The following is a 24,346-nucleotide window of genomic DNA, read 5'->3' as shown; positions in this document are numbered from 1 at the left end:
AAGAACAGTTTAATAACTAAAAAAAGATATAATATAATGGAAATAATGAGAGAGGTATAAAACAAACAAAAAAACCCAATAGAGTGGTGCACAGTACAATTGCTCACTGACTGATACTCAGCCCAACCTGAGCAGCGATTGGTCCCTTCTGGGTAACTACCCCTGGTTTCTATACTGGGCATGACGTGCTGTGGTATGGAATACCCCTTTGGCTAGTTTGGGTCAGGTGTCCTGTCTCTGCTTCCTCCTGGCTTCCCATGCCCCTCCTCACTGCAGAGCATGAGAGACTGAAAAGTCCTTGACTTAGGGCAAGCACTATTTAACAACAACTAAAACATCAGTGTGCTACCAACATTGTTCTCAGACTGAAGGCAAAACACTGTACCAGATACTAGGAATAAAAATAACTCTGTCCCAGCCAAAACCAGATGTATGCCAACAGGTTACTCCTTCCTCTCATCCTTGGCCAGGCAGGAGGCTGGCCCTGGCTGCTGCGTATAAGGCTCTGATCCTCCCTGTACTTACACCTCCTATCACAGACTCTGTGTGTCCATATGTGGCCAGGATCCTGAAGTCAGGAAGAGTTTCCCATGCTTTCCTTCATGGCTGAGCAGTACAAACCTAACAGTGAAAAAGAAAAATGCTGTATCTGTTCAGATACATCTCTAGGTGGGAAATCCCATGCTTGGTTGCTTGGTTGCTCTGGAAGCTGATGGGATTTGACTGGTGCACCTCAGCCTTGGTAGATGTTTTCTGGGGACAGTATATGAAAGATCCAAGCCATTAAATTGATCCCTGCAGTCATCATCCAGCTTGTACTTTGATATGGTACAAAGTACATTCTTACTGTTGATCTCTTGCTGTTTTATGTTATGGTAAGTGACAGCTTGAGGGTGGGAGGAATACTCAACTCTTGGAGCAGCTCTCTGCAGAGCTGTCAAACCTGGTCCACCTTCAGCCAGGGCACTATGAGCAGGGGCAGGTTTGGTTTTGGTTTGTTTTTCCATGTTTTTCCATGTGCTGACCTTTCAGCCAGGCTTTGCCCTGAGAGGTTTTGTTTTCTCATGAGCAGCTGGACTTTAAACTTCAACCTCTCTCATGTAGCCATTTCCCCCAGACCTGCAGGAATGCCGGCAGGCAGCCATTAGGCTCAGAGGGTAACAATGGCAAGGTGCTCTTGGACAATACTGTTTCTTCTCTCTGCCCTTTTCCTTCAGACAGAGCAGACAGGTATGGCCTTTGTTTTATTGCGGCTTTCATTCAGATTTGTGCTACTGCTGCTCTAAAAACACCAGTAATTTTGTACCCTGTATCATGTTTACTTTGTAGCACAGGCTGACACCACTGAAAACTGTCTGTTCCTTATTTTCCTTACATTTCTTCTGTTTATTTCATATAGCTAAGTAAGAATGGCAGTAGGCTACTGAGGCAATATGGTTTTGAAGTAACATCATTTACACCAGGCTAGTATTTTGTCTTTTCTTCCCACTTTTCAAGAGTGTCCCAGATATTAAAGAGAATTTTGTGTTGTATTTCTAGTAGCTGCTGAAAAAAAGAGTCCAGTAAAAGAGGCTGAAATGTATGCTTGTTATAGCTTGAAGAAGTTTATGTTTCTGTATTAATCCTCCATGGTTTGTCAAAAATAAGGAGGAGATGGGCAACAAGGAAAAAGATGGTGACAGCTTAAGAAGATCAAAACGTCCCTGGCAGCAGCAGAAGTGCTCTGCCAGTTATGCTGGATACATCGGAACCACTGCATGGCAGAAATGTGCACTGGGGTATCAGATAAGGCTTTAAAATGTAAAACACAGTCATGGAGCTTTTCCTTTTTGATTTTTTAATATTACGTGCAAGCCTCTTGCTTACCAGGTATCCTTCAAAAGCATCTGTATGCAGTTTCAGAATAATTTTGTTATTGCTGTCACTTTTTCCACTTCTAATATTGATCATTTCAACCAGCAGCACTGGGCCCCAAACACTGTATAAAATACAAACAAAACAAAACCAAAAACCGAACAGTCCTGCCCCAATGCATTTACTCTCCAAGCCCAGAACTAACAAACATGTGCTGACACACACAGCCCCATTTTGTTTAGTGTCAAAGGCAATAGGGTCCGGCACGGCTGCAGCTGGCTGGCTGGCAGGCAGATTTTGTTGTGGGCATCATTGCGAAGAGGAGTTTTAAGATCTGATAACTTTCATGTCTTTGATCTTTCCTCTTTAATCAAATAAAAAAGTTTATTGTGTCTTCCATGTAAAGGGTGGCATATGATAAAACTCTTAACTTCCAGCACTGCTGAGGGGTAGCTTTTACTTATTGTCCTTAAAAGAGATTTGATTGAGAACTCAACTATGTCATGGTTTTGCTTCTCAGCAAAAAAAAACCCACAAACTAAGACTGAAAGGCACCAGTTTGGATCCATCATCATAAAGTAATACAAGTCATTCTCACTTCTACTGGTGAGTCTGAAAGCCCCATCCAGTCGTACAAAATAGCCTCTGCCTTTACGGTAATACTTTTCCCCTTTCCCTGGCTGTGCCACAGCAATGCTGCTCTGCGTGTCTGGTGCAGGAAGAAAAGGTATTGGGAAGGGCTTCAAACTCTCCCAGCTTGGGTGCAAGTCAGACACACCCCAAAAGTAAAAAGTGACAGATCCCCAGGTGAGTTTGAGCTAAGAAAGGAAGGCTTTTTCAATATGTGAGTTTAATAAGGCTGAAACCCTAACTCTTAAAAGAAAGGTAAAAGTATACAAGGAAATGAATCTAAGTATTTACATCAGCATTTTGTCATACAATGTTCTAGTGTTTATATCAGCTGTTGATGCAAACACCGTTATCAAGAGACAGAGGCGTGCCAGTTCCCTACATTTGGAGGAGGTCCTCCAAGGCAACTTGGAAAGGGAATGCCTTGAAGAGAGATGTACGCAGGAAGAAGCAAGAGAAGTGTTTGAAAATGATGAAATGCTTGTAAGTACTTTGTTTTCCTGTCTGCATAATAAAAATTACTGCCTTTGTCCTTTACTGTCAAATACAGCTCCACTGCCTGCTTCGTTTGTTTGTGTTTATCTCCATGAGAGATCTTTGAACCTCAGCAGGTATAAAGCATGTGTCTTCAGCGGTTAAAATGGAAATGCAAAGGTTAACTCTGATGTTTTTCAAGTTCCCTCCTAAAAAATGATGTGTCCTGGACCCTACATTGAAAAATCTATGGCTGTTGTCTCATCCTGACCATGCACAGAAATACAGCTTTAGCATCTCTTAGGGACCAGGAGGGGCAAGGAGGTGTTGGCATGGAAGGAAACAAATAGATAGAGGTTTGCTTGGTCAGCGGATGCAAATCCCCCAATACAAGAGGCCCTCCTGACACACAGAGGTGCATGCTGTGCTCTTTAACAGGAGCCTGGCCAGAGATTGTGTTTGCAGCGAAAGCAGAAGCGACAGCCATAGGTATGCCCATGGGTGGTCCCGGTGCTCTGGTGAAGAGCATTTGATTGGGGGGGAGGTACAGGGAGTGGAGAGAGGTGTCTCTTTGGGGAAAGAAGCATCAAAGCTGGCTGCAGTACCCACGGAAAAGCAGGACACATGGTGTTGGTAACCCACAGCTCTGCTCTCTGCTGACCCCTCTGCCTCCAGCAGCACCTGATGGGGGCCAAGCGGGATGGGATGGGACAGGATGGGATAGGATGGGACAGGATGGATGGGGTCACTTCCCAGGCCACCGCACACCAAAGAGACAATGGCCAGCCATTTTTTCCAGGAAGCTGTATTGCTGAAGGATTCAGCTGTTCCTCTCTTGCCTATGAAGTTTCTTTTCCTTTATAGCTTCTTAAACAATACAATGAGCAGGATGCAAACCCCTCCCATCTTATTCAAATTTTGCTGGCAGGGCAGAGTTTGTAGCAGTGAGGCTGTGTACATGTTAAACCACAGTATATATTCTCTCGTATAATATTTTTGGTTTATCAAAATATTTATGGAAGATTACCCTATTTTTTAATTAAAATCTAATTTATTTTCTTTTTTTCCCTCCCAGAAAATGTTTTGGGATGCCTACTATGGTAAGACAGTCTCTTGATTTCTCTCCTTCATAGCACTGTCACTATGAACATTCAGTCCAATGCTGGTTTTCAGAGAGTTTTTAGCAGTTTATCCTACATCCAGTCACTATTTGCCATGTCTGTAGTAAAGCAGGAGGAAAGGTTTTGATGTGAATGGATTTTAAAAGTAATAAACAAGAGAAAAATTAAGGCTGCAAACTGAATAAAAGTTGAAGGTGAGTAGATGTTATCATAGTAAATAGGCTATTTCCTGAACTTAAGGCTGCTCTGAAACAACCTGGTACCTGAGAAAGTCTTCTTTGCTGATACAATAGAGCAGCACAGCAAGACCTCCCTAATACACACTTAGCACTGAAAGCTGAGTGAGATAAAGAGGCGTTAAAAACTACTGGCCTGCATGCAGACTCTGGATGCTGGCATTACATTGTCCATTGGCAGTTGACAAAACAAGAAACAAATCTGCAAAAGGTCTACAATGTGGTGGTAACTCATCCCTCTCCTGTGGTGCTGCTCCAGGCGGCAGGAGGTGCTCATCGAGCCCCTGCCAGCACAATGGTGTGTGTGAGGACAGCATCCGTGGGTACACCTGCACCTGTGCCGAGGGCTACGAGGGAGAAAACTGTGCTTTCGGTAAGGCATCACCCCCCTTCTGAGAAGCCCTATCTCCTCCTGTCTTAGGGGGTCCTTGGGTAATGTACACAGCTGTCTGATTAGGGCCAGTTATCAGATTTTAGGTTAAAGCCCGCAGGTCCTGGCAGAGCAGGGGTGATGTGTGCTGCCTGCCCACTAAAATGTTATGGCATCCTGAGGTTTTGCAGGCTGCCTCTTCCCCCTGAGCCTCCCTTCTCTGGGGTCCAAAGGTGGGTTCCAAAGGCAGCCCTGCCACTGTCACCTGTCACTGTCACCACTCCCCAGCTGCTTCTCCTGCCAAGGTCCAGGCAGCGTGTGGCCTGAAGAAGCAGGGTTGCAGTGCCAGAGTGCCTAGGAAGCCACCTCTGTGACTCCAAGGCCACACATACCCATCACAACGCAATCCCTCAGGACAGAGGGACTCCAGAAAAACTGTTTTCAGTGGAAGTGTAAAAGGCATAAAGCAAAAGGGATGCTTTCTGGCACACAAAACACTCTGGGCCAGATCCTACATTTTCACATCTGCCAGGTTCTACCTTACAGCCCTTACATCAGTAGTTCTACTGGCTTAGAGGTCCCCTGGGGTGGGAAACGCCCTGGCTGGGGCAAGGCAGGGTCATTTTCTGTATAAGGGTGTGATTGTGACCAGCTTCTGAGGGAGCACCAAAGATGACACAGCTGGGACCAGTCCTGGGAACTGGATCTGCTCATCAGGAGCTACCTTATGTGAGGTTTGTCGCTACTTCTCCACCTGTGAGCTAGATCCACCATTAAATGGCTATTCCTCCTGTTGCTTTGTGCTGAAGCTGAAGCATTTGCTCAGCTATGGAAAGCTGACCGAACATGTTACAAAGACAAGTAATACCCCCCTTTCTTTTTCTTGTCTTTGGAAGCTGCTAAGTTTCTTAGCACATGTGTGAGAATAAGATCTAAGCATTTGATTTTGCTGCAAAGCAGAAAGCTTAAGTCTTCTTCCTCAAGCAATACCTGCCTTCCTAACATGCACAACAGTTCTCTCCGTTGCAAATGCTTAATGTTTTGTTTAAGAGAGCAGAAAGAAAATCCATGGCATCCTTCCATGGGTTCACATCAAAGGCCTTGGTTGACACTTGGCTAACACCCCCCAAAACTCAGAGGCGCAGACAGTCTGTTGCAAGAAGGTGCTGGGTGAGCACAGTTTGCAGAGTCTGTGGACACTGCAGGCTCAACTGTCTCCAATTTCTGCTTAAACAATGTGGTGTGAAACACTACCAAGGCAGAGTCCCTACCCACCTCCACATAAAGCAAGTAAAAATAGCATGCCAAGTAAAGATGACTCAAGCTATGCAAGAATACTCCAGCTGAACAGTTCCCAATGTTTCTCCCCAACTTGTTCTGTCTAGCTAAAAATGAATGTCACCACCAAGCAAAGGAAGGATGTCACCACTTCTGCTACCCAGGAAGTAATTCCTACCGTTGTTCCTGTGCTGACGGCTATGAGCTCGGGAAGGACAAAAAACAGTGCATTGCACTAGGTAGGTGTGAGCATGGAAGTACAGGTGGTACATGCTCAGCGCTGTGGTGGGCAGACTTCCATTGGGTATGAGGATGCGATCAACCTGCTTTGAGACCGAAGCAATGAGAGTATTACCCACCTTCCAAACCGTACAGAAGAAGGAGGAATGTAGGGACCACCACCCAAATGCCAGAACAGTGGTAAAAGAAGCAATCTTTGATATGAACATTTAAACATGGGTCCACAGACAGGACTTGCATTATCCTATATATCACTCACTGGGCCAGGTTTTCTACCTGGTAAAGAGTAACTCCGCTAAAGAGCAGTCTGTTTGGGAAAGAGGCTCAATTGATTCTGATCAGGCACTTGATGGTGGGCAACATTTGCTGCCATATTCATTAGCTTGAACCAGTAGCCCTCAATTTTTTCAGGCTCATGCTAGGTATCTCATGCAATCTCATCCCCTTACACACTAGGTCTACTAAAAACACAGTAGTAAACTTAAACTTGTCTCTATTTTAGCAAGTAGGGCACGCATTAATTGTCTTGAAATGATACAGCATGAGGTGTTGATTTTCTTTTTTAATTCATTTCTAGATCAATGTGCATGTGGCAAATTTCAAGACAGTGATAATATGATACGTGGAACCAGGAAGAAAAGCGATGAGCAGTTTCCCTGGCAGGTATTTCTAGCAATTCATGAATCCCAATACTCAACCTCACATGAAAAGGGCTATTGTCCAATTGCATTTTCTTAGGTCCTGCTGCTGAACTCCGAAGGGAAGGGCTTCTGTGGAGGAGTGCTGCTAAAAAGTAACTTTGTGTTGACCACAGCAGAGTGTGCCCTTGTGCACAGCCATTTTGAAGTCAGGGTTGGCACGGGTAGGTGATCCAACACATTTTCTCCTGTTGCAGCACATTTTAGTATTGACAAGCTCAATTTCTTACTAAAATTTCTGCTGTATAAAGATATTAAATGGGATGACAGCAGATTTGTTTCCTTTAAGCATCTGAGTGAAGTATCTTGAGGTAGAACTACAGCTGCTCCATACCCCCCTATAAGTCAAGCAGAGAGGCAACTGCCTCTTGAATGCAATTCAGAACTCAGCACCTAGGGATAAGACAAATGAGAGGGATTTAGAGGTGGCTTTCATTTCATGCCAAAACTTACTTCTCTTGTTGGGACTGTCCTTTCTGCTGAAATTATGCATGATTCTACACAGCATTAGAAAGCTGTCAGTGTATCAGCCCTAGTTTACTGCAGTGGTTTCAAGAACAGCACCTTTAGTTTCTCTACTGCATGTATTTCTTGGTCAGTTTGCCTGCAGTCTTCATGTCTCTCATAAATTATTCCTGAGTGTAGTGAAATGTCATTGCTTCACAGAGGCTAATGGAACAAGTGGAACTGAGAAAATAATGCAAGTTCATGAGAAACACATACACATCCGCTATGATGAAGACACTGGTGAGAACGATATTGCATTACTACAACTCCAAGAGCACGTGGAGTGCAACAACCATCAGCTGCCTGTATGCACCCCTGAAAGAGACTTTGCAGAACACATTTTAATTCCAAAACTGCCTGGTACAGTCAGTGGCTGGAGAATGGAAGGTGATGAACTTCATCGTGATAAGTTACAAGTTTCATACCTTCCTGCTGAGGACTGCAAACAAAGACTCAACATAAGCCTCACAAACAGGCAGTTTTGTGGACACCTTCAGGAGGCTGTAGACAAACAACTGGCTGGAGGAAGCTTTTTGGCTACCAAGTATAAGGACACTTGGTTTCTGACTGGTATCCTGGGATCTTGGCCACTTGAAGACACTGATTGGGAAACATTTCTATTCACTAACACTGCAAGGTATATGATATGGTTTAAACAAAAAATGAACTAAGACATAAACACAACCATCCCTCCAGCATCAAACCCCCTCCAATCACTGCAAGGAAACTGTAGATGGAGCCAGTATGTCCATTTGACTCTTTATCACTATTTGCAGCAATGGAAGTTGCAACGATGTTACGTAACTCCAATTCACAGAGAAAAGCCCATCTGTCTTTCCTCCTTCAGCTGACACACAGGACTGTGAAAGTCATAATGCAGTAAACCTAGTTATTTTACTAAAAAAGTGACTCAAGTTTCCTAGAACTGTTAATCTTAAAACTCAAAAAGCATTGATATTTTTCTGGGATTTTAAATGTTGCTAGAAGTAAATGAGTCTCTCTAATTCCTGTTACCCTGAGGTAAGATTCAGCAAATTCAATGTCAGCATCTATACAAGTAAAATTTATGAGGACCATAGGAACTCCAAGCCTTTAAATGCCTATGTTAATGTAGGACTTGACACTATCATCACACTAAAAAAATGCTTCCCCTCTTACATGGTACCTGGGCTTTCCCTTATGAATCAAGTCAATGTCAGTTAGTGGGTAAAATAAAGCCCAATTCTCATTGAATCGGAAAAAAAAAAAAAAACAAAAACCAAAACCAAACTCAAATCTATTTTATTTCCTGTAAAAATAACATAAAAAGACTGAAAACTACCATCCCATCACTATGGTTACATTGTACCACCCCCAAACAAACAAAACCCTCAAAACAAGTAACACTTCAGATAATGGATCCAGTGGTAATGTTGACCCCAGAAGCAGAATAAACAAACATACGGATAAGTTACTTAGACAAGCTTTTGTTGATCATAACAAAAATTAAATATTACCAGAATTGAAATAAAAACAACCAACGAACCCATCTGTGGGCACCTACAGACAAAAAAAATCCCACATTTACTTGAACCCGTAAGTATCACTGACACAGTAAAGCTTTTGGTGTCAAGCACATCTCTAGGGTTTAGAGAAAGCTTGAAGAGAGTACTTAATACCAGCAAGATTATTGAAGAGGCTCAAAAAAAAAAAAAATGGAAACCAGGAAAGAAAATATAATTTCCATTCTAAAGAATGGATTAACACAAGTAAAACAGGATGATACTTCTCCTTTCTGAACGATAAATGCAGAAATAGTAACACAAAGTTCTTTAATAAAAGCTTTTAAGTAGTTTGGAAGGAATTTGGAATGCTTTGCTTTATTTACTCATTCAATACTTTGAATTATCAGAAAGCCTGCAGAAACTATTATTAAAAAGTTAGCATTTCACTCCAATGCACTTTGTAACACTGGCAGCCTTGGTCATTCTGGGAAAGGAGCCACAAACAGTTCCTGGTATTCCAGTCCTGGATAGGAACCAAGACATTTGCAGTTTTCTCAGTGTGATTAGGAGCAGTTCTACTGGACAAGCCAAGTATCTGAAAAGTACTTGCATGGGTAAGACGCAATACTCAACACACTGTTGACAGCGGAGGAAATGGGTTCTGCTTGCTGACCACAAGCTTTTGATGCTGATGAGATATATAGCCTTTAATGTGACCCTGGCAGAAGGAAAAAAAAGACAGCATTAGTACTGGTAACACAATGCCTACAACCTCCACTGTCTTCAGACTATGTCAAGGCTATGTGTGTATACTCAATTACCACTGAACTACTGTACTTAGTATCTGTAAGAATCTGATTTATCAGAACCATAACCATGTTTGTGCACTAACAGTGGCGTCAGATTGAGAACCTGTTCCCAGGGCCCTCTACTGGTCTACCCTACATTTCCTTGAAGAGAGCACCACAGAAGAGTTTCTAAATTTACACTTGCTCACTTTCAAATGAGGATTTTAATTAATCACATAGTGCATATGTGTCGATACAGTACTTCCTTTTCATACAGAGTGTTAAAAACACTGAAAGAAATCTCCCAGTGACCTAATCCCACCCTCTGTTACTCCTCAACCACATCAAATAGTCTGTTTCAGAAACAGAGAAGTGGTTCATTCTCTTGCTGACACAGTAATGCTGCTCCAAAACCTCAGATTTACTAGAAATCTCTAGGTTTCAAGTCTTTATCTGTTCATAAGTAGTTGATATCCACTTAAAGACAAAATGTGAAGCAAAACCAACGAAATCTGGTTTTAATTTTTAATAATGCTAGAGTGTCAAGAGTCTTCTACTTCAAATGCAGAACAAATCCCTTTGGTCTCAGTTACTTTTCTTTGGTTTTTTTGTATTTTAAAATCAGTATTTATGCATACATAGAAATGACAGTACTGGATTTGTAATGTAAAATTCAACTTCAATTTTAACTGATTCCTGCAAAAGAAGCAGGAACCAGAGGAAGCCTCAGGGCAAATGAAAACATTTAACTTTGGGCATAAGTGAAGCAATTTTTTGGGTGTGGTTTTTTTTTTTTTTTTTGGTTTGTTTGTTTGTTTTCTACACAAGAAAATCTGGGATTACTGATAACTTTTTTTGTACTAAACTTTCATTCTCTACCGAGTACTTTTTACTTCTGAAATCTAGAAGGACCAGATAACAAGTGGTCAGCACTTACCATATATATAAGGTTAGCTAAAATGCACTGGACTTCATCAATATCAACATCATCTACTTGCATGAATTTCAGGGCACACAGAAAGGCATCTAGAGACAGCTGATGGGTTTTGAGTAGTAAATATCTGAAAGAAACAACAGGAAATGTCTGTTACACTAAAAAAATCTGGTTCTTAGAAAAACGGCCTTTCTACAATAAATTCATTTTAACAGGAATTCAGCTCTGTCAGAGAGAACTAAGCAACATATACATTTCTATCTCAGTCCTAGGTGAAACCATATTAAACCTGCTTTTGAAAAAAAATGAAAAAGTAGGTTTTGTTATGCTTACACTTTCTTAAAGAGATTTCTGTACGTGATGATTTTCAGCTTCTCAAGAATAAGAAAGATTCCACATCGAATAAAGAAGGTCTCATGCTTTGTCAGAGCTTCATTCAGTAGGAGAAGATTGCCTTCACTACAAGGATGAAGAAAGGAAAACATGAGGTGTCACCCAATGAGAACAGAAATCGTGTGACTTGGTAGGAATATCCCTTTCCACCCTCCTCAATCGTCCCAAATAAATAAATACCTCTTACTTAATACTTTTTAACTAACACACAACACAACAAAACAATCATAGAATAGTTAGGGTTGAAAAGGACCTTAAGATCATCTAGTTCCAACCCCCCTGCCCCATTACCCCTTGTCCTGTCACTACAGTCCCTAATGAAGAGTCCATCCCCAGCATCCTTGTAGGCCCCCTTCAGATACTGGAACGCTGCTATGAGGTCTCCACGCAGCCTTCTCTTCTCCAGGCTGAACAGCCCCAACTTTCTCAGCCTGTCTTCATACGGGAGGTGCTCCAGTCCCCTGATCATCCTCGTGGACCTCCTCTGGACTTGTTCCAACAGTTCCATGTCCTTTTTATGTTGAGGACACCAGAACTGCACACAATACTCCAAGTGAGGTCTCACGAGAGCAGAGTAGAGGGGCAGGATCACCTCCTTCATCATACCTTACAGCCTTTCTTACTTCAGTAAACTGCAGAAGGTCATACTTTTTCAGGAGCTGAACTGTTGGCATATGGCCCTGAAAAATAAAGCAGTTTCCAAGTTTTCCACGATGAAGTCAAATGCATTTTAAGTGTAATCTAGTAAGCTATGAAAACAAATTTTAAAGAAAAAAACAAATGTTTAGCCACTTTGTTTATCTACAGAATAAGAGGTGAATAAAAGTCTGTGTAAGCCAACCCCCTTGCCCTCACCAAACCCCTTATAGTTCAACTCACTATAACTACCCATTTATCGTGGTTTAGGGAATCTTCATATTTCTTAATGTTGGGGAACAGTTATTAAACTTATAAAATCAAGACTGTGATACGAGGCCTAGACAGATCCAAATTTTATGTCATGGCTGTATGATCTAATCTGCAAACAGAAGAACCATGAGAATCCCAAGCATTGCTAATAATACAAGCAGTGCTGCAGCACTGTCAAGTGCTAGCTCAGTCTGCACCAGATTTTTCCTTCACTATGCCTCCATGTGAAAATAAAAATGCCCTCTCAAAACACACACACACACACACACACACAAACAAGAGATAGAAAGTTTAAATTTAAAGAAATGAGAATAATTCACATTGCTAGATCAGGTAATATTTAACCACTCCACTACCAAACAGAAACTTTGTTTTTTCTCCCCCTGTACAGCAGAGATCAGATTGCACACTGACTTGGTCAGACTTCAAATTTAGTTTACCATCATGCTACACTGTTGGGAACTCGTTTCTTCTTTGGAGGATCACCTGAGAGCAGAACTCAGCTGCACATTTACCGAGAGCTGCTAGGAATGAAAAAACCACCCATCCACCACATTTTAGTTTAAAGTGAGTGTTAATGTTTGGCCTGATTAAAAAAAAAAACAAAACAAACAAACAAACAAAGCAGCTGTAAAACCTGACCTTGATCTAGTTTCTTTAGTGCCTCTTGTACACTAGAACTGCTCCAGAAAAGCTACAGTAATTTAAGACACTAACAGACCCATCACTTTAATGCACACAGTCAGGCACTGGGACAAAGTTTTTGGGAAGACTTTGTTTTTCTTTATCAACCCTACCACTGATCTGAAAACAGCCAGTAAGAAAGTCAATAAATAAAAAATTAAAACCAGAAGTCCATTATCATACCCACTATGCTTTACCAGCTTGACACTGCAAAGGACTGGAAAGAGAACACTAAGTGAAAAAGGGAGGATGGTCATAAACAGCTTGAAGGAAAGGTAGAAGATGGCAACTTTCAGAAGGAAGTGATAGTAACATTCTCCATGGGTAACTTTGGTAATAGGGCCAGGAACCTCTAAAATCTAGTTCTTATACACTCAGTTACACTAAATTAATTGTTAGCATAATCCCATTAACTCAGGGATACATGAATGCTAGCACAGCACACGAGATAGGACAGGAAGAAGAAGCAGAGATGTGCTTCATTCTTTTAATACAAAGCTGAAATGATCAAATAGTAACCAGCCTTCACTCATTTGTTCAAAGTCTAAACACTCTACTTCATGTTCCTTCTGACATGCCTCAAATGGGAAAATGTACAAGGTGCAAATAGAAAACCCAAAGACAGGAATCCTTTCTCTCTAGTGGCAAACCCCTTCAACAGTCTTCAGCCATCTGTTTGCACATCCTGCTTCCTTTTACCAGGTTAAAGAAGCAGACAGATTTGTACTATGAATCCACCCATTCCCTGGCCCATCTGGGCACCTGATCACCAGACAGGTGCCCTGTTACATGGCCTAAGTTACACCCTCAAGTGCTTCTCCAAAGAACTCAAAAGTTATTTTTATTAAAGGAGTAACTCTAGGTTGCATCTTTAGGAGGGCTGAGAGGAAGGCAGGGGGGAAGGAGGATGGGACTTCTGTTTGCTTGTTTTTCCATTTGTCCTTTCCTACATTGCTATGACAATTCAACATTTTTTTTTCCCCTTACACAACAAGAGTGTATATGCTGGCTCTTACAAGGGTCAGGCATAGGTAGCCTCTGAATTCCAATAATGGAAAACCAAGAACAACCCCGAGCACCAGTTTGGTTATCTACACACACAACCCTCCCCCCCCCCAAATAGTTAGAAGAGTCACATCTACTCACCAACAACATTTTTACTGGCAGCAGGTAGATCAAAATCATTCTTTTGTTCTTCTGGCTTGAGCGGTGGCAGTGCTCAAAGGCAAAAGACAGATATTCTTCAGCTGCAGGCACAAATAAAAGTACCAGTAACGTAAGTCAACAACAGAACTGGTTAAAACTGTAACCCAAGTTCTGCGCTCAATGGCCATCTCTTGTACACATTATATTTGAAATTATATAAAAAAAGAATCACATTACTCAAAACATATTAAGAAAAATGCTGTAAGAAATATTGAGGATTCACACAAAATATAAAGTGTTACCAGAAAAATAAGTCCTCCTTCAGAAAGTCTTAGAAATGTGGTTTCTACATCTTCCAATGATGAGAAACAAGTTCTACAGTACAGATTGCTGAAGGTTTCCTACAAGGTATACTACAACTTGAAGAGGACAAGAAAGTTGCAAAGCCTCTGCGAAATCTATTACAAACCTATTCTTTTGGATGTTTACACATTTTATTATGCATGTACTACATGTATTCTTATAATGCATGAGATTACAGAGACACTGACACAAATATTTTGAAACTGGGCATATATTACAATTAGAAGTCATATAATCTTATCTCTGAGCTGACTCAGCGTCTGGGCCTTGGATCTTTCACCATGAATTTTCATTTAATCAGTGAAAACACAACTGCACCTTCTACACACATTTTGAGTCCCACACACATACACAGCATCAGCCAGATTTCACACCAAGCAGCAAGTAAATCTGTCTTACTGGTACACAGTACCTTGCTTAAAGTCACTGTCAAACATGGCTTTGCGTCCAACATAGTATCTGTATGTAACCCTCTGTGCCATACTATATTCATCCTTCAGATTTGAACTGTCAATTGCTCTAATTAAGGGCTTACACAGATGGAGCTTGTTGATCTGTTAAAAAAAAATATTTTACTCAGAGAGTGCAGATAGACAGATATTATCATACAAAAAAGGGTGAGTTTGACTTCAAATAAGAAATATAAACCACAGCTTACCAAACTTGAACCTTACCTTAAAATAGATTTTAAACAGCTGATTCACGAGAAACAACATGCCCCACTTTTTGGAGTCTTCAATGCCTGCTCGACTGTCATACGAAAAGAAAAAAAATACTAGTACTGGACTTTGTAAGAAAATAATTACTTTGTCCTTATGGCAAATTCCCTCCATAGACATTTTATGGATTTTCAGGGTGAAAATAGGTGCCCAAAAATAAAAGCCAAGGCCACACTCATCGTCTTAAACTATACCAGCACTGTCAAAACAGAACATGTGTTTCCATCTTAGATATAGACAGCTCTGCTACATTTTTAATTAACATAATAAAAAGATGTCATGCAAAATATTATTCGTCTGCATCAGGGTCCTCACTCTAGACTGCAGAAAACACATACACTAGCATAGAAGTTGCTTATAAGATTCAGGGTCAAAGAAAGGTGGGAAAACACCACTTACTACACTTTGGAAATGTTAAAATTGCCAAGACTGGAAACCAAAGAGTCACCTTTTTTCCATCTAATGATAATGAAGCAGACTTCACAACTAAACAGGCATAGAAGCATTAGTGATCCTTCCTGAGAAACAAGGACATAATCGATCCCTCCCAGCAACAACTGCTAGGAATGTTAAACTGAAGGGGGGTCTCTCCAGCTGCAGTTAAGAGTCAAGAGAGAACAGACTATAAAGGAAAAAAAGCCTCAGAAATGCTCATCCTTACCTAGAACTAGTTTTAGTAAGTGGGAAAATCTTACGTAAAGTTCATTAACTTTTAACAATTTAATATTGCAAGTTTTACAGAGGATCTCTCACTTACGTGTCACTAGCACAGACTCGAAAACAGCTCATCAGCAGTTCTGCTGCTTTTTCCAACATGTCGCCAACTTTGCCTTTCCCTTTCTTCACTAGCTGTTGATCTGCCTACCATCACACAACAAGAAACAACATCCTGGCTCACTGGTTTGCAAACAGTTTAGTTGCCTAATGCAGCATTTCATAAAGTATTATAGCAGTAGATTGGTCATGGCTGCTATTCACCAAATCTAGAAGACAGTCAAGCTCACAGAATAAAAGAAAACACTCAGTTGGGCTCCTAAACCCATACCAAACCTAATGCACAAGAAGACCTATTATGTTTAGCACCACTAAGCTTAATGCAGCTTTCAGAAAACTAAATTCAGGGATCATCTGATAGCTGAATTAGAACATTAACACATCAACTCAAGTATTCAAAGACAAAGAGTCTGGCAAAAATTTAAAAAAAATAAAAATAAAAAATTCTTTTGAACAGAAGAAAACTAAAATGATTCCCCCCCAGTTATGGAGTTTGAGGTTTAGAATTTATAATTAAGCTTCTCTCCAAAACCAAAGGTTAGATGTTATCTCTAAACCATATTCAACATTTTCTACTAATAACACACTAGAACCTGCGACTTTCAGAAGAAATGAAAAACAGATGTTGCAGCTTCAAGAGAAAAAAATGAGTTGCCAACACATGGAAAAGATCCATGCACTGATTAATGCAGAACTTAATAAAAAGTGTGTGTGCTGGAAATAGAAAACAGATATTTACTATGTGCTTTCTAAAAGTTTTATTATAATGCTTCCACTGTCACTAGCTGAAACGCAAAGAAGAGAAACAGAAGGGCAACCCTTGCTGCAGAAGTCTTCTCTGTATCTGCATGTTTTGAATGTATTAAGGTAACTTGAACTCTAACTTCATCTCTTCAAGTGAAGTGACTAAAAGCAAGATCATGACCCTGACACTTACCATGGCCTAGCAGTTCTCAGTAGATCCTTACATAAGCTACTTCACTTCACTAGCCTGAGAGAACTAATGTAAAACTGGGTTTTGGTTTGTCTGGTTTTGTTGGTTTGTTTGTTTGGGGTTTTTTGTTTGGGTATTTGTTTTGTTTTGTTTTTTTTGTTCCAGCCATTGTATGGGCTCAGCAAGGGCTCCCATGAGCATCAGAAGCAGTACATGCAGCTGGAAAAGGGAAATGGAGGCAGACATTTCACTCTTCAGATGCAGGGAATGATTAGACTACCTGAGTCATCTGTGTATTTCCATCCTTATAAAGATATCCATCAAAGCCCAAGGATAACACATGGAAATAGAGAGCTGTGCCACCATGCTACTCTATAAAGACAGTACTTAATCACTTCATATGCTCTAAGCCACTGCTGTGAGTTGCATGCAAGTCGTCAGAACCTCTCGAGTTCAAGCTGTGCATGGGAGGTAGGCAGACTGAGCAGTCTAGTTTTTCAACACGACTGGATGAATTCTGTGTAACAACAAAATTCTAAGCAATGAGTTAAACGGTGCTGAGCAAAATTATGCTAAGTAACAAAGCCTGAAATATTTCCAGCATGGAAACTCCTAAAAGTAATGAGGTTGTTAATCAGATCTACTTACATTGTTAGCAAAAATTCGAAGATCAAGGGCTACAGCATACATAATAGGTAAAGCCCTGGAAAAGTAAGAGTATACTTAGTATGTGTAATCATGCAATAATGAGACATGAGAAATGTAACTTTTTTTTTTTTTTGCTAGTTGGTCATAAGACCAGAAAAGTCTACCTTTAAATAAGGAAGGATGCACTTTTTGCAAGGAAAGGTCTTCAAGATTTCACCATTTCAGAAAACCTACACTGGAGGAAGAATTAATTCCAAAACCTTTTTTACTGTGGCTTAAATAAAATGCCATCTCACCTTGAAGAAATTTTTCACGTATTTACTTACAGTCCATTCTACAAAATTAAGCTCAGATATTTAGTTTTCATGCTTTTGGACATAAAAATTCAAACAAGCAGCAAAGCCAATTAGGCTAAAATTAAGTATCACTGGGGATAAATAAAAAATATAGGCAAGAATTTTAGTTTGACTACTATGGTATTATACTACGGAAAGATGAGAGTCTAGTTTCTAGCAGCTCTCTATGATGTACTCACCAGTTTTCTTCTTTATGTGCCTGAAACGCCCGGAGGAAAGATGTATTGTATTTAGGACAATATAAAATAGTATAAAATGAATATTTAAAAATAAGCAGTTGAATGGTACCATATATTATTATGTGAAAGGGTAGAAACCAAAAAAGCAGCAAACAGGTGAGTCAGCACACAAAGACACAGTAGGGAAAAACACAGGCACAGCCACATGCTCTTTGGTGTGGCAGTAGCAGGCAGAAACACTGGCCACTTAGAGATAAGATAGCAGCTTTCTGATCAATATCTTCCCCTCTGGCCAAGTAGGTATATTAATGATTTGAGGATCTCCTATACTCTGCGATAAAATAATTTCTATTTTAGAGCCAAGCGACAGATTCCTTCTTAGTCCTACAGAAAGTTGAAAGCAGAATAGTGTATCTGTATTTCTTTTCTTAAGAACCGAAATAGTCGGAACTGCATCTGGAAGCACACCACATTCTATTACATTTTAAAAGACATAAAGACAACTTTTCTACAGGAAGCCATACAGTTAACCTGAAAACAATATATAAGATTCATGTGAAAGGATATTGGACGATAACTGTTTGGCATTTATATGCTTCTATGAAGTCATGGTTTCCAGCGGCGTAAGTACACCTGTCAGAGAAAAAGTGCATTAGTGCATCAGAAAATACATACACATAAGTCAAATACTTCTTTTTGCTTCTTAACAGGCATAGAGTTTTACAGTTTATTCAAGAGACACAGAAATATGATTAGAAATGTTCCTAACAAAATGGCACAAGTATGTTAACACAGCACTAAACTTGAGAATTGTAGAAAATTGACCCAGATGAATGGGGATTTGTTTCTATAATGTACAGTATCAACTGTAACATGCTAATGCTTATTGAAACTATAGCCAAGATAAGCACAGATAAAAAGATTCCGAGATTACTGAAATGAAAGATTATGTTAATGAAGAAATATTTTAAATAAAAGTCTCACAGAATTACTTAGGTCCTAAATCTGTCTTAAGAGCACTTGTATGACTAAAATTACCTTTTAAAAATATTTTTCTTACTTATTCCACTCTAAATTCTCATGTAGCTAGTAAACGCAGAACAAAAGAAACAGCAGGCATCAAAACCAAAGCTGTGTCAGTGGCTGTACACAATGACTGTCAGGTATACATAAAGCAAACTTTATATGGAGAGGAAAGAGGTGGTTTTTATTTCTTGCAGTTCTAGCATTACTTAAGAGTAATAAATACCAAGTTTTCACATGTAAGCCCTTTAAAGTAACTAAGTAAACTCAAGGATATCCTTCCCCATCCCTGCTGGACGCCTCACAACTGTCTTTACATTCCTGGTTCATCTTTACCTTAAGTGGGCTGCAAACATTTCATCATACGGTGGTTCCAAGACTTGTTGACATTTCTCCTCCGGTGACGGAAGCTAAGTACAGAATACATCAATGAAATACTACAGAAACATGCAATGCAACATCGTATGGTATTTTGTCATGGCAGTTTTATGCATGTGCCTTTACCATCTATCAGAACCTTAAATTATATTAATAATCACATCCAGTGTAATGAACTGCTATTGTGTATTCTCTCTCCAGAACCTGATTTGAGCTGGCCTTAAATAAAAGCATCTGAAATGCATACAGTACAGACACTGGACTCTTGTTACTCACTGGTTCTCCTTATAGTAACATGGCATAGCGGAAGCGACTAACTAATGTAGAACTGGCCAGAAAGACTTTTGAGGTTGTATCTACCCAGAAAACAATTCAAAGTGGACCACAAAAAGCAATTCTTATATGAAGAAAAGTGAAACAAACCTAACAGCGGATCCTACCCTGTGAAACAGACTTCTGACGTTCAGCTCCAATGGAAAGAAACCCATATAGAGAGCTAGGAAAACTGAAAACAAAACTAAGGTCAAAACCAGATTCTCACCTGTAGCCTTGGGTTCGCAACATGTGGATGTTTAAATGATACTAATTCTGCACAAAACTGTCCGTCTCTGCTGTCAATGGCTTCTTGTACCTTCCAAAGAAAACCACCATGTTACAGAGTAAAATCCAGACACCGCTATACAACATATTTGCACATGACTACAGAAGCCACCTTCTTGTTACCACTGTGCATCCACATCCATACCAATTCAAACATTATTAAAGGTTTAAAACTAAACAAATCAGTGCTGCACTTTCAATACGCCTGTTTTTGAAAAGGGTGTCAGGGAGAAGGTAGGGTGAACACTATTGTGTTTTTTTCTTATTTGCAGGATACAAGCAAACCGAGAATCCCCAAACAACTTACATGGGTTTAGCATAGTACTACAATTGCTCACCACCCGCTGACACCACCACCAGCCTGACACAAGCAGCAATCAGTCTCTTCAAGCGAAATCCCCCCAGTTTATATACTGGTCATGATGTACTGTGGTGTGGAATACCACTTTGGCTAGTTTGGGTCAGGTGTCCTGTCTATGTTTCCTCGCAGCTTCTTGTGCCCCTCCTCACCAGCAGAGCATGAGACTGAAAAGTCCTCCATCAGGGTAAACCATGCTTAGCAACAACTAAATCATTGTTACCAGCATTGTTTCCAGACTAAAGTCAAAACACAGCACTGCACCAGCTGCTAGGAAGAAGATTAACCCTATCCCAACTGAAACCAGGACACATACACACTGTCTCCATAGAATAGTTAGGGTTGGAAAGGACCTTCAGATCATCTAGTTCCAACTGCTCTGCCATAGGCAGGGACACCTCACACTAAACCATGCCACCCAAGGCTCTGTCCAACCTGGCCTTGAACACCACCAGGGATGGAGCATTCACAACTTCCCTGGGCAACCCATTCCAGTGCCTCACCACCCTCACAGTAAAGAACTCCTTCCTTATATCCAGTCTAAACTTCTCCTGTTTAAGTTTTAACCCATTTATCCCTTGTCCTGTCACTACAGTCCCTAATGAAGAGTCCATCCCCAGCATCCTTATAGCCCCCCTTCAGATACTGGAACACTGCTATGAGGTCTCCACGCAGCCTTCTCTTCTCCAGGCTGAACAGCCCCAACTTTCTCAGCCTCTCCTCATACGGGAGGTGCTCCAGTCCCCTGATCATCCTTGTGGCCCTCCTCTGGACTTGTTCCAACAGTTCCATGTCCTTTTTATGTTGAGGACACCAGAACTGCACACAGTACTCCAAGTGAGGTCTCAGGAGAGCAGAGTAGAGGGGCAGGATCACCTCCTTCAACCTGCTGGTCACGCTCCTCTTGATGCAGCCCAGGATACGGTTGGCTTTCTGGGCTGCGAGCGCACACTGAAGCCGGCTCATGTTCATTTTCTCATCGACCAACACCCCCAAGTCCTTCTCTGCAGGGCTGCTCTGAATCTCTTCTCTGCCCAACCTGTAGCTGTGCCTGGGATTGCTCCGACCCAGGTGCAGGACCTTGCACTTGGCATGGTTAAACTTCATAAGGTTGGCATCAGCCCACCTCACAAGCGTGTCGAGGTCCCTCTGGATGGCATTCCTTCCCTCCAGCGTATCAACCGAACCACACAGCTTGGTGTCATCGGCAAACTTGCTGAGGGCGCACTCAATCCCACTGTCCATGTCACCGACAAAGATGTTGAACAAGACCGGTCCCAACACTGATCCCTGAGGGACACCACTCGTTACTGGTCTCCAGTCACTCCTCCACACTTCTGTACTTCTTAAATCTATTTCTTCAGTCTCTGAGCTGCATTTGTTTCTGCACAATCCCACATCAGTTCTTACAGATAAACTACTTATCTATCCATTATATCAGTAATCATCACACTTTTCAGAAATTCCAGGTATACATTCTTGGCACACAGCCGGTATACTTAGTACAGACTTAAGGAGCATATTTCCTTAACCACATCACACATTCTAGGTTGGCTTACTACTTTAACAAAATAACATACTTAGTAAAGTAAATTCATCTACATATAATGTCCACAAATAAAAACAAAAAAAACTTGCTTACTTGCTGCAAATACTGATTTATGGTGATGTGCGCCATTAAAATACAAGCCGAATAGGCAGGAGTGCCCGAGAAAAGACAGTCGTATCACATTCTGCGAAAAGAACAGGCGTTTAAGAGAACAGCAAAGCCAGAGTATCCAACACCGATCGCTTTTCCCTCGGAGGAAAGGCGGAATGACTTGACCGAGCCTCTCGCTGGCGGGCAGCTGCCGCCAGCCTACAGGAACGGGACTGCAGCCGCGGGGGAAGCACAGCAAGGTGCACATACACACATACTACCTTGCCGGGGAAAGCAGCGTGCGGAAGAACAACCCCAGCACAAAGGCCCTGGGGAGGGCAGAGCACCCTGCAGGCCCGCGGGGGCCGGCAGCGGAGAGCACACGTTGAAAGAAGAACGAGCGCGGTGGCGGACAGAGATACCCAAACACCCAGCAGCCCCTCCGTCCGGTGGGCCCGGCCGCCCCTACCTCACCGCAAACCCACCCTGAGGCCAGAACGCAGCGCGCCCAGCGCTCCGTCCTACCCTTCCGGTACCGTCCGCCGCACTTCCGGTAGCCGACGCCGGTTGGCAGCCGGAGAACGCCCCGCAGGCGTGGGGAAGTCACATGATCCTTCCCAGTTTCTCCCCTCCAGCAATAGCTGCTGCCGTTCCTCTTCCCCCGCCCACGGGGGCGCATGAGGGGCGTGGCTTTGCCCAGGTAGCCAATGGACGAGCGCGGCGGGCGGGACCGAAGGGGTGCATCAGGGACAGACCTCGTGCGGAGGGGTGTGCGGGGGGTGGTTTGTTTCTCACGTGTTGCGGTTGTTGGCGTTGGTGCTGCGTGAGTGGTCGGTCCCGCTCGGCCCTGTGCCCTCACCTGGTGCGGGAGCCGGGCGGCCAGCGCCACCCGGGGGCTGGAAGCCCCGTGTCCCTTCCCCCGGAGCGTGCGCGGGCTCGACCGCCTGTCTCCCCTCCCCGGCTGCTTCTGGGAACGTCGGGGCCCCCCGGGACTGGCGTCCAAAACGTTAAATCGAGCGTTTTAACTCTTTAAACCGCGTTTCTCAACGCCATGGGCGAGAGGGCAGCCTGTAAGAGGGACAGGCCGGTGGGCTGCGCTCCGACACGGTGAACCCTTGCGGGCCCGGCTGTGTCGATGGCTGCTGGTGGCCATGGCGCAGCAGGGGACCTCTCGGGGCTGTTGCGGGATAGGCCAGGTCAGGGTGGAAGACGCGGCTGCTACTCGGCCTGTGCTCCGGCTTCCCCTTGGCTTCGCGCCGGGCGCCAACAAACAGACAGGCGGATCGGGGGTAGCCGAGAGGCCGCGAGGCAATGGCGGGGAGCCGCTGTCGCCCGCCTGGCCCCGCGGGGGGCCATCTTGTGAGCGGGGCTGGCACTGCCCGCGCGCCCGAGCACCGTGGTCGGCCCGGAGCCGGGTTCAGACCCAGACCCGTGCTGAGCGGTGCGAACGGCGAGACGGGCGCACAGGCGCGGGTGGAGGTGGGCGGCTGTCGGTGCCTCCAGGCCCGGCAGCACTTGGCAGCCACCCGCGGACAACCGGCGCGGTGGGGGAGGGTGACTGGGTGGTGGCGGAGGAGGAGGAGGAAGAGGGGAGCGGAGGCGGGGACCAGCCGGCCCAGCCCAGCGCCTTGCCCTGACCGGACACGGCGCCCGGGGCGGAGATGGCGGACGAGCCCCAGAAGAAGCCGCACTTAGTGGGGCACACCAATGGGCTCACCAAACCCGCCTCGCTGGCCGCCGCCACCCGCGCTAGGGGAGGAAGTGGCGGCGGAGGAGGGGGAGGTGCGACCGCCTCCTCCAAGAAACTCGTGATCAAGAACTTCAGAGGTGGGTACGGGGCAGGCCGGGGCCTTAGTCCCGGCAGGTGCGCCCGGCTCTGCACCGACCTTTGTTTACCGCGGGCCGGGCCGCTGTCGCCGCTCTCCTTTCCCCGCGGCGGGCAGCCTCCGGCCGAATAGGACCGAACAAGGCCAGTGGCAAGGGGGCCCCCTCTGTTGTCACCCGCCCCGCCGCCTTATCTGGGCGAGGGGAGGCTGCCGTCGCGCTGATAACCCGCCCCGCTGCCGTCACCGTCCCGGTTTAAGAGCTTACGGGGACACGCGTGGGGCTCCGTGCGTGGGGGCAGCGGCGACCGTGGGAAGCGGTCAGAAAAGCCACCTTAGTGTCAAAACTAATTAAAGCCAGGCGAGGGTTACCTCGCTGAGAGTGACGCGGGGGGTAAAAAGCAACAGCCGTGCAGCGGGTGCCGCCTCTGCTCTTGCTGGGCAGGGTCCGCGCTCCCCGGCGTGTGCGGGAGCCGGCTGCAGGGTCAGCGGCACCATGCAAAGGTTTCGTCGGCTTGGGTGGAGTTGGCAAGCCTCTCCTTGTGCCAGGCTTGTCAAGCACAACATGGCTCGGCAGAGCCTGATGAAGCAGGGTGAGATAGATTGCTACAGAGTCCCACTGGGGCAGCTAGTTTTCAACTACCTGTATCTCTCTTCACAGAAAGACCCAAATTACCAGATAATTATACTCAGGACACCTGGCAAAAACTTCATGAAGCGGTGGGAGCCATACAGAGTAGCATTTCCATTAAATACAACCTTGAAGAGCTTTACCAGGTAAGGAGTATAGGGGTTTTTTGAACAGA

The 24,346-nt window shown here is 43.5% G+C and overlaps 3 protein-coding genes across 8 annotated transcripts in view; 2 read left to right on the top strand and 1 right to left on the bottom strand.

Annotated features, from left to right (window-relative positions):
* Positions 1 to 1,148: 1,148 nt before the first annotated feature.
* Positions 1,149 to 8,533, top strand: PROZ (protein Z, vitamin K dependent plasma glycoprotein). Its single transcript, XM_080613062.1, has 8 exons — positions 1,149 to 1,230; positions 2,804 to 2,967; positions 4,034 to 4,058; positions 4,575 to 4,688; positions 6,071 to 6,202; positions 6,781 to 6,866; positions 6,942 to 7,065; positions 7,568 to 8,533. Exons 1-8 carry the CDS (start codon positions 1,164 to 1,166, stop codon positions 8,077 to 8,079), a joined length of 1,224 nt encoding a protein of 407 aa, XP_080469188.1. The 5' UTR covers positions 1,149 to 1,163; the 3' UTR covers positions 8,080 to 8,533.
* A 140-nt stretch (positions 8,534 to 8,673) lies between these two features.
* PCID2 (PCI domain containing 2) lies at positions 8,674 to 22,335 on the bottom strand. 6 transcript variants are annotated; one of them, XM_080613056.1, is made up of 15 exons: positions 22,203 to 22,335; positions 21,721 to 21,811; positions 19,662 to 19,751; positions 19,079 to 19,152; positions 18,287 to 18,352; positions 17,720 to 17,761; positions 17,185 to 17,239; positions 15,586 to 15,689; positions 14,784 to 14,859; positions 14,522 to 14,663; positions 13,747 to 13,847; positions 11,614 to 11,687; positions 10,948 to 11,073; positions 10,618 to 10,741; positions 8,674 to 9,610 (listed from the first exon to the last, which is right to left on the bottom strand). In XM_080613056.1, the coding sequence occupies exons 2-15, from the start codon at positions 21,754 to 21,756 to the stop codon at positions 9,521 to 9,523; spliced, it is 1,200 nt and encodes a 399-aa protein (XP_080469182.1). In that variant the 5' UTR covers positions 21,757 to 21,811; positions 22,203 to 22,335; the 3' UTR covers positions 8,674 to 9,520. The 6 variants fall into 6 exon arrangements, with proteins under 6 accessions (XP_080469182.1, XP_080469178.1, XP_080469179.1 ...); XM_080613052.1 differs by having other exon boundaries at positions 17,720 to 17,771; positions 18,288 to 18,352; XM_080613053.1 differs by having other exon boundaries at positions 17,720 to 17,771; positions 18,288 to 18,352; positions 21,999 to 22,317.
* Positions 22,336 to 23,346: 1,011 nt separating this feature from the next.
* CUL4A (cullin 4A) overlaps positions 23,347 to 24,346 on the top strand; it is a 39,880-nt gene continuing 38,880 nt past the window's right edge. The window contains exons 1-2 of the mRNA XM_080614002.1: positions 23,347 to 23,544; positions 24,202 to 24,317. Of these exons, the coding sequence (XP_080470128.1) occupies positions 23,379 to 23,544; positions 24,202 to 24,317 (282 nt within the window). The 5' untranslated portion in view covers positions 23,347 to 23,378. The remainder of the gene's footprint in view (positions 23,545 to 24,201; positions 24,318 to 24,346) is intronic.

The sequence above is a fragment of the Psittacula echo genome (genome assembly GCF_963264785.1).
Source record: "Psittacula echo genome assembly, chromosome: 3".
NCBI classification, from domain to species: Eukaryota; Metazoa; Chordata; class Aves; order Psittaciformes; family Psittacidae; genus Psittacula; species Psittacula echo.
Note: the sequence above shows the minus strand (reverse complement) of the source record. Positions and strands in the feature narration are given on the sequence as shown.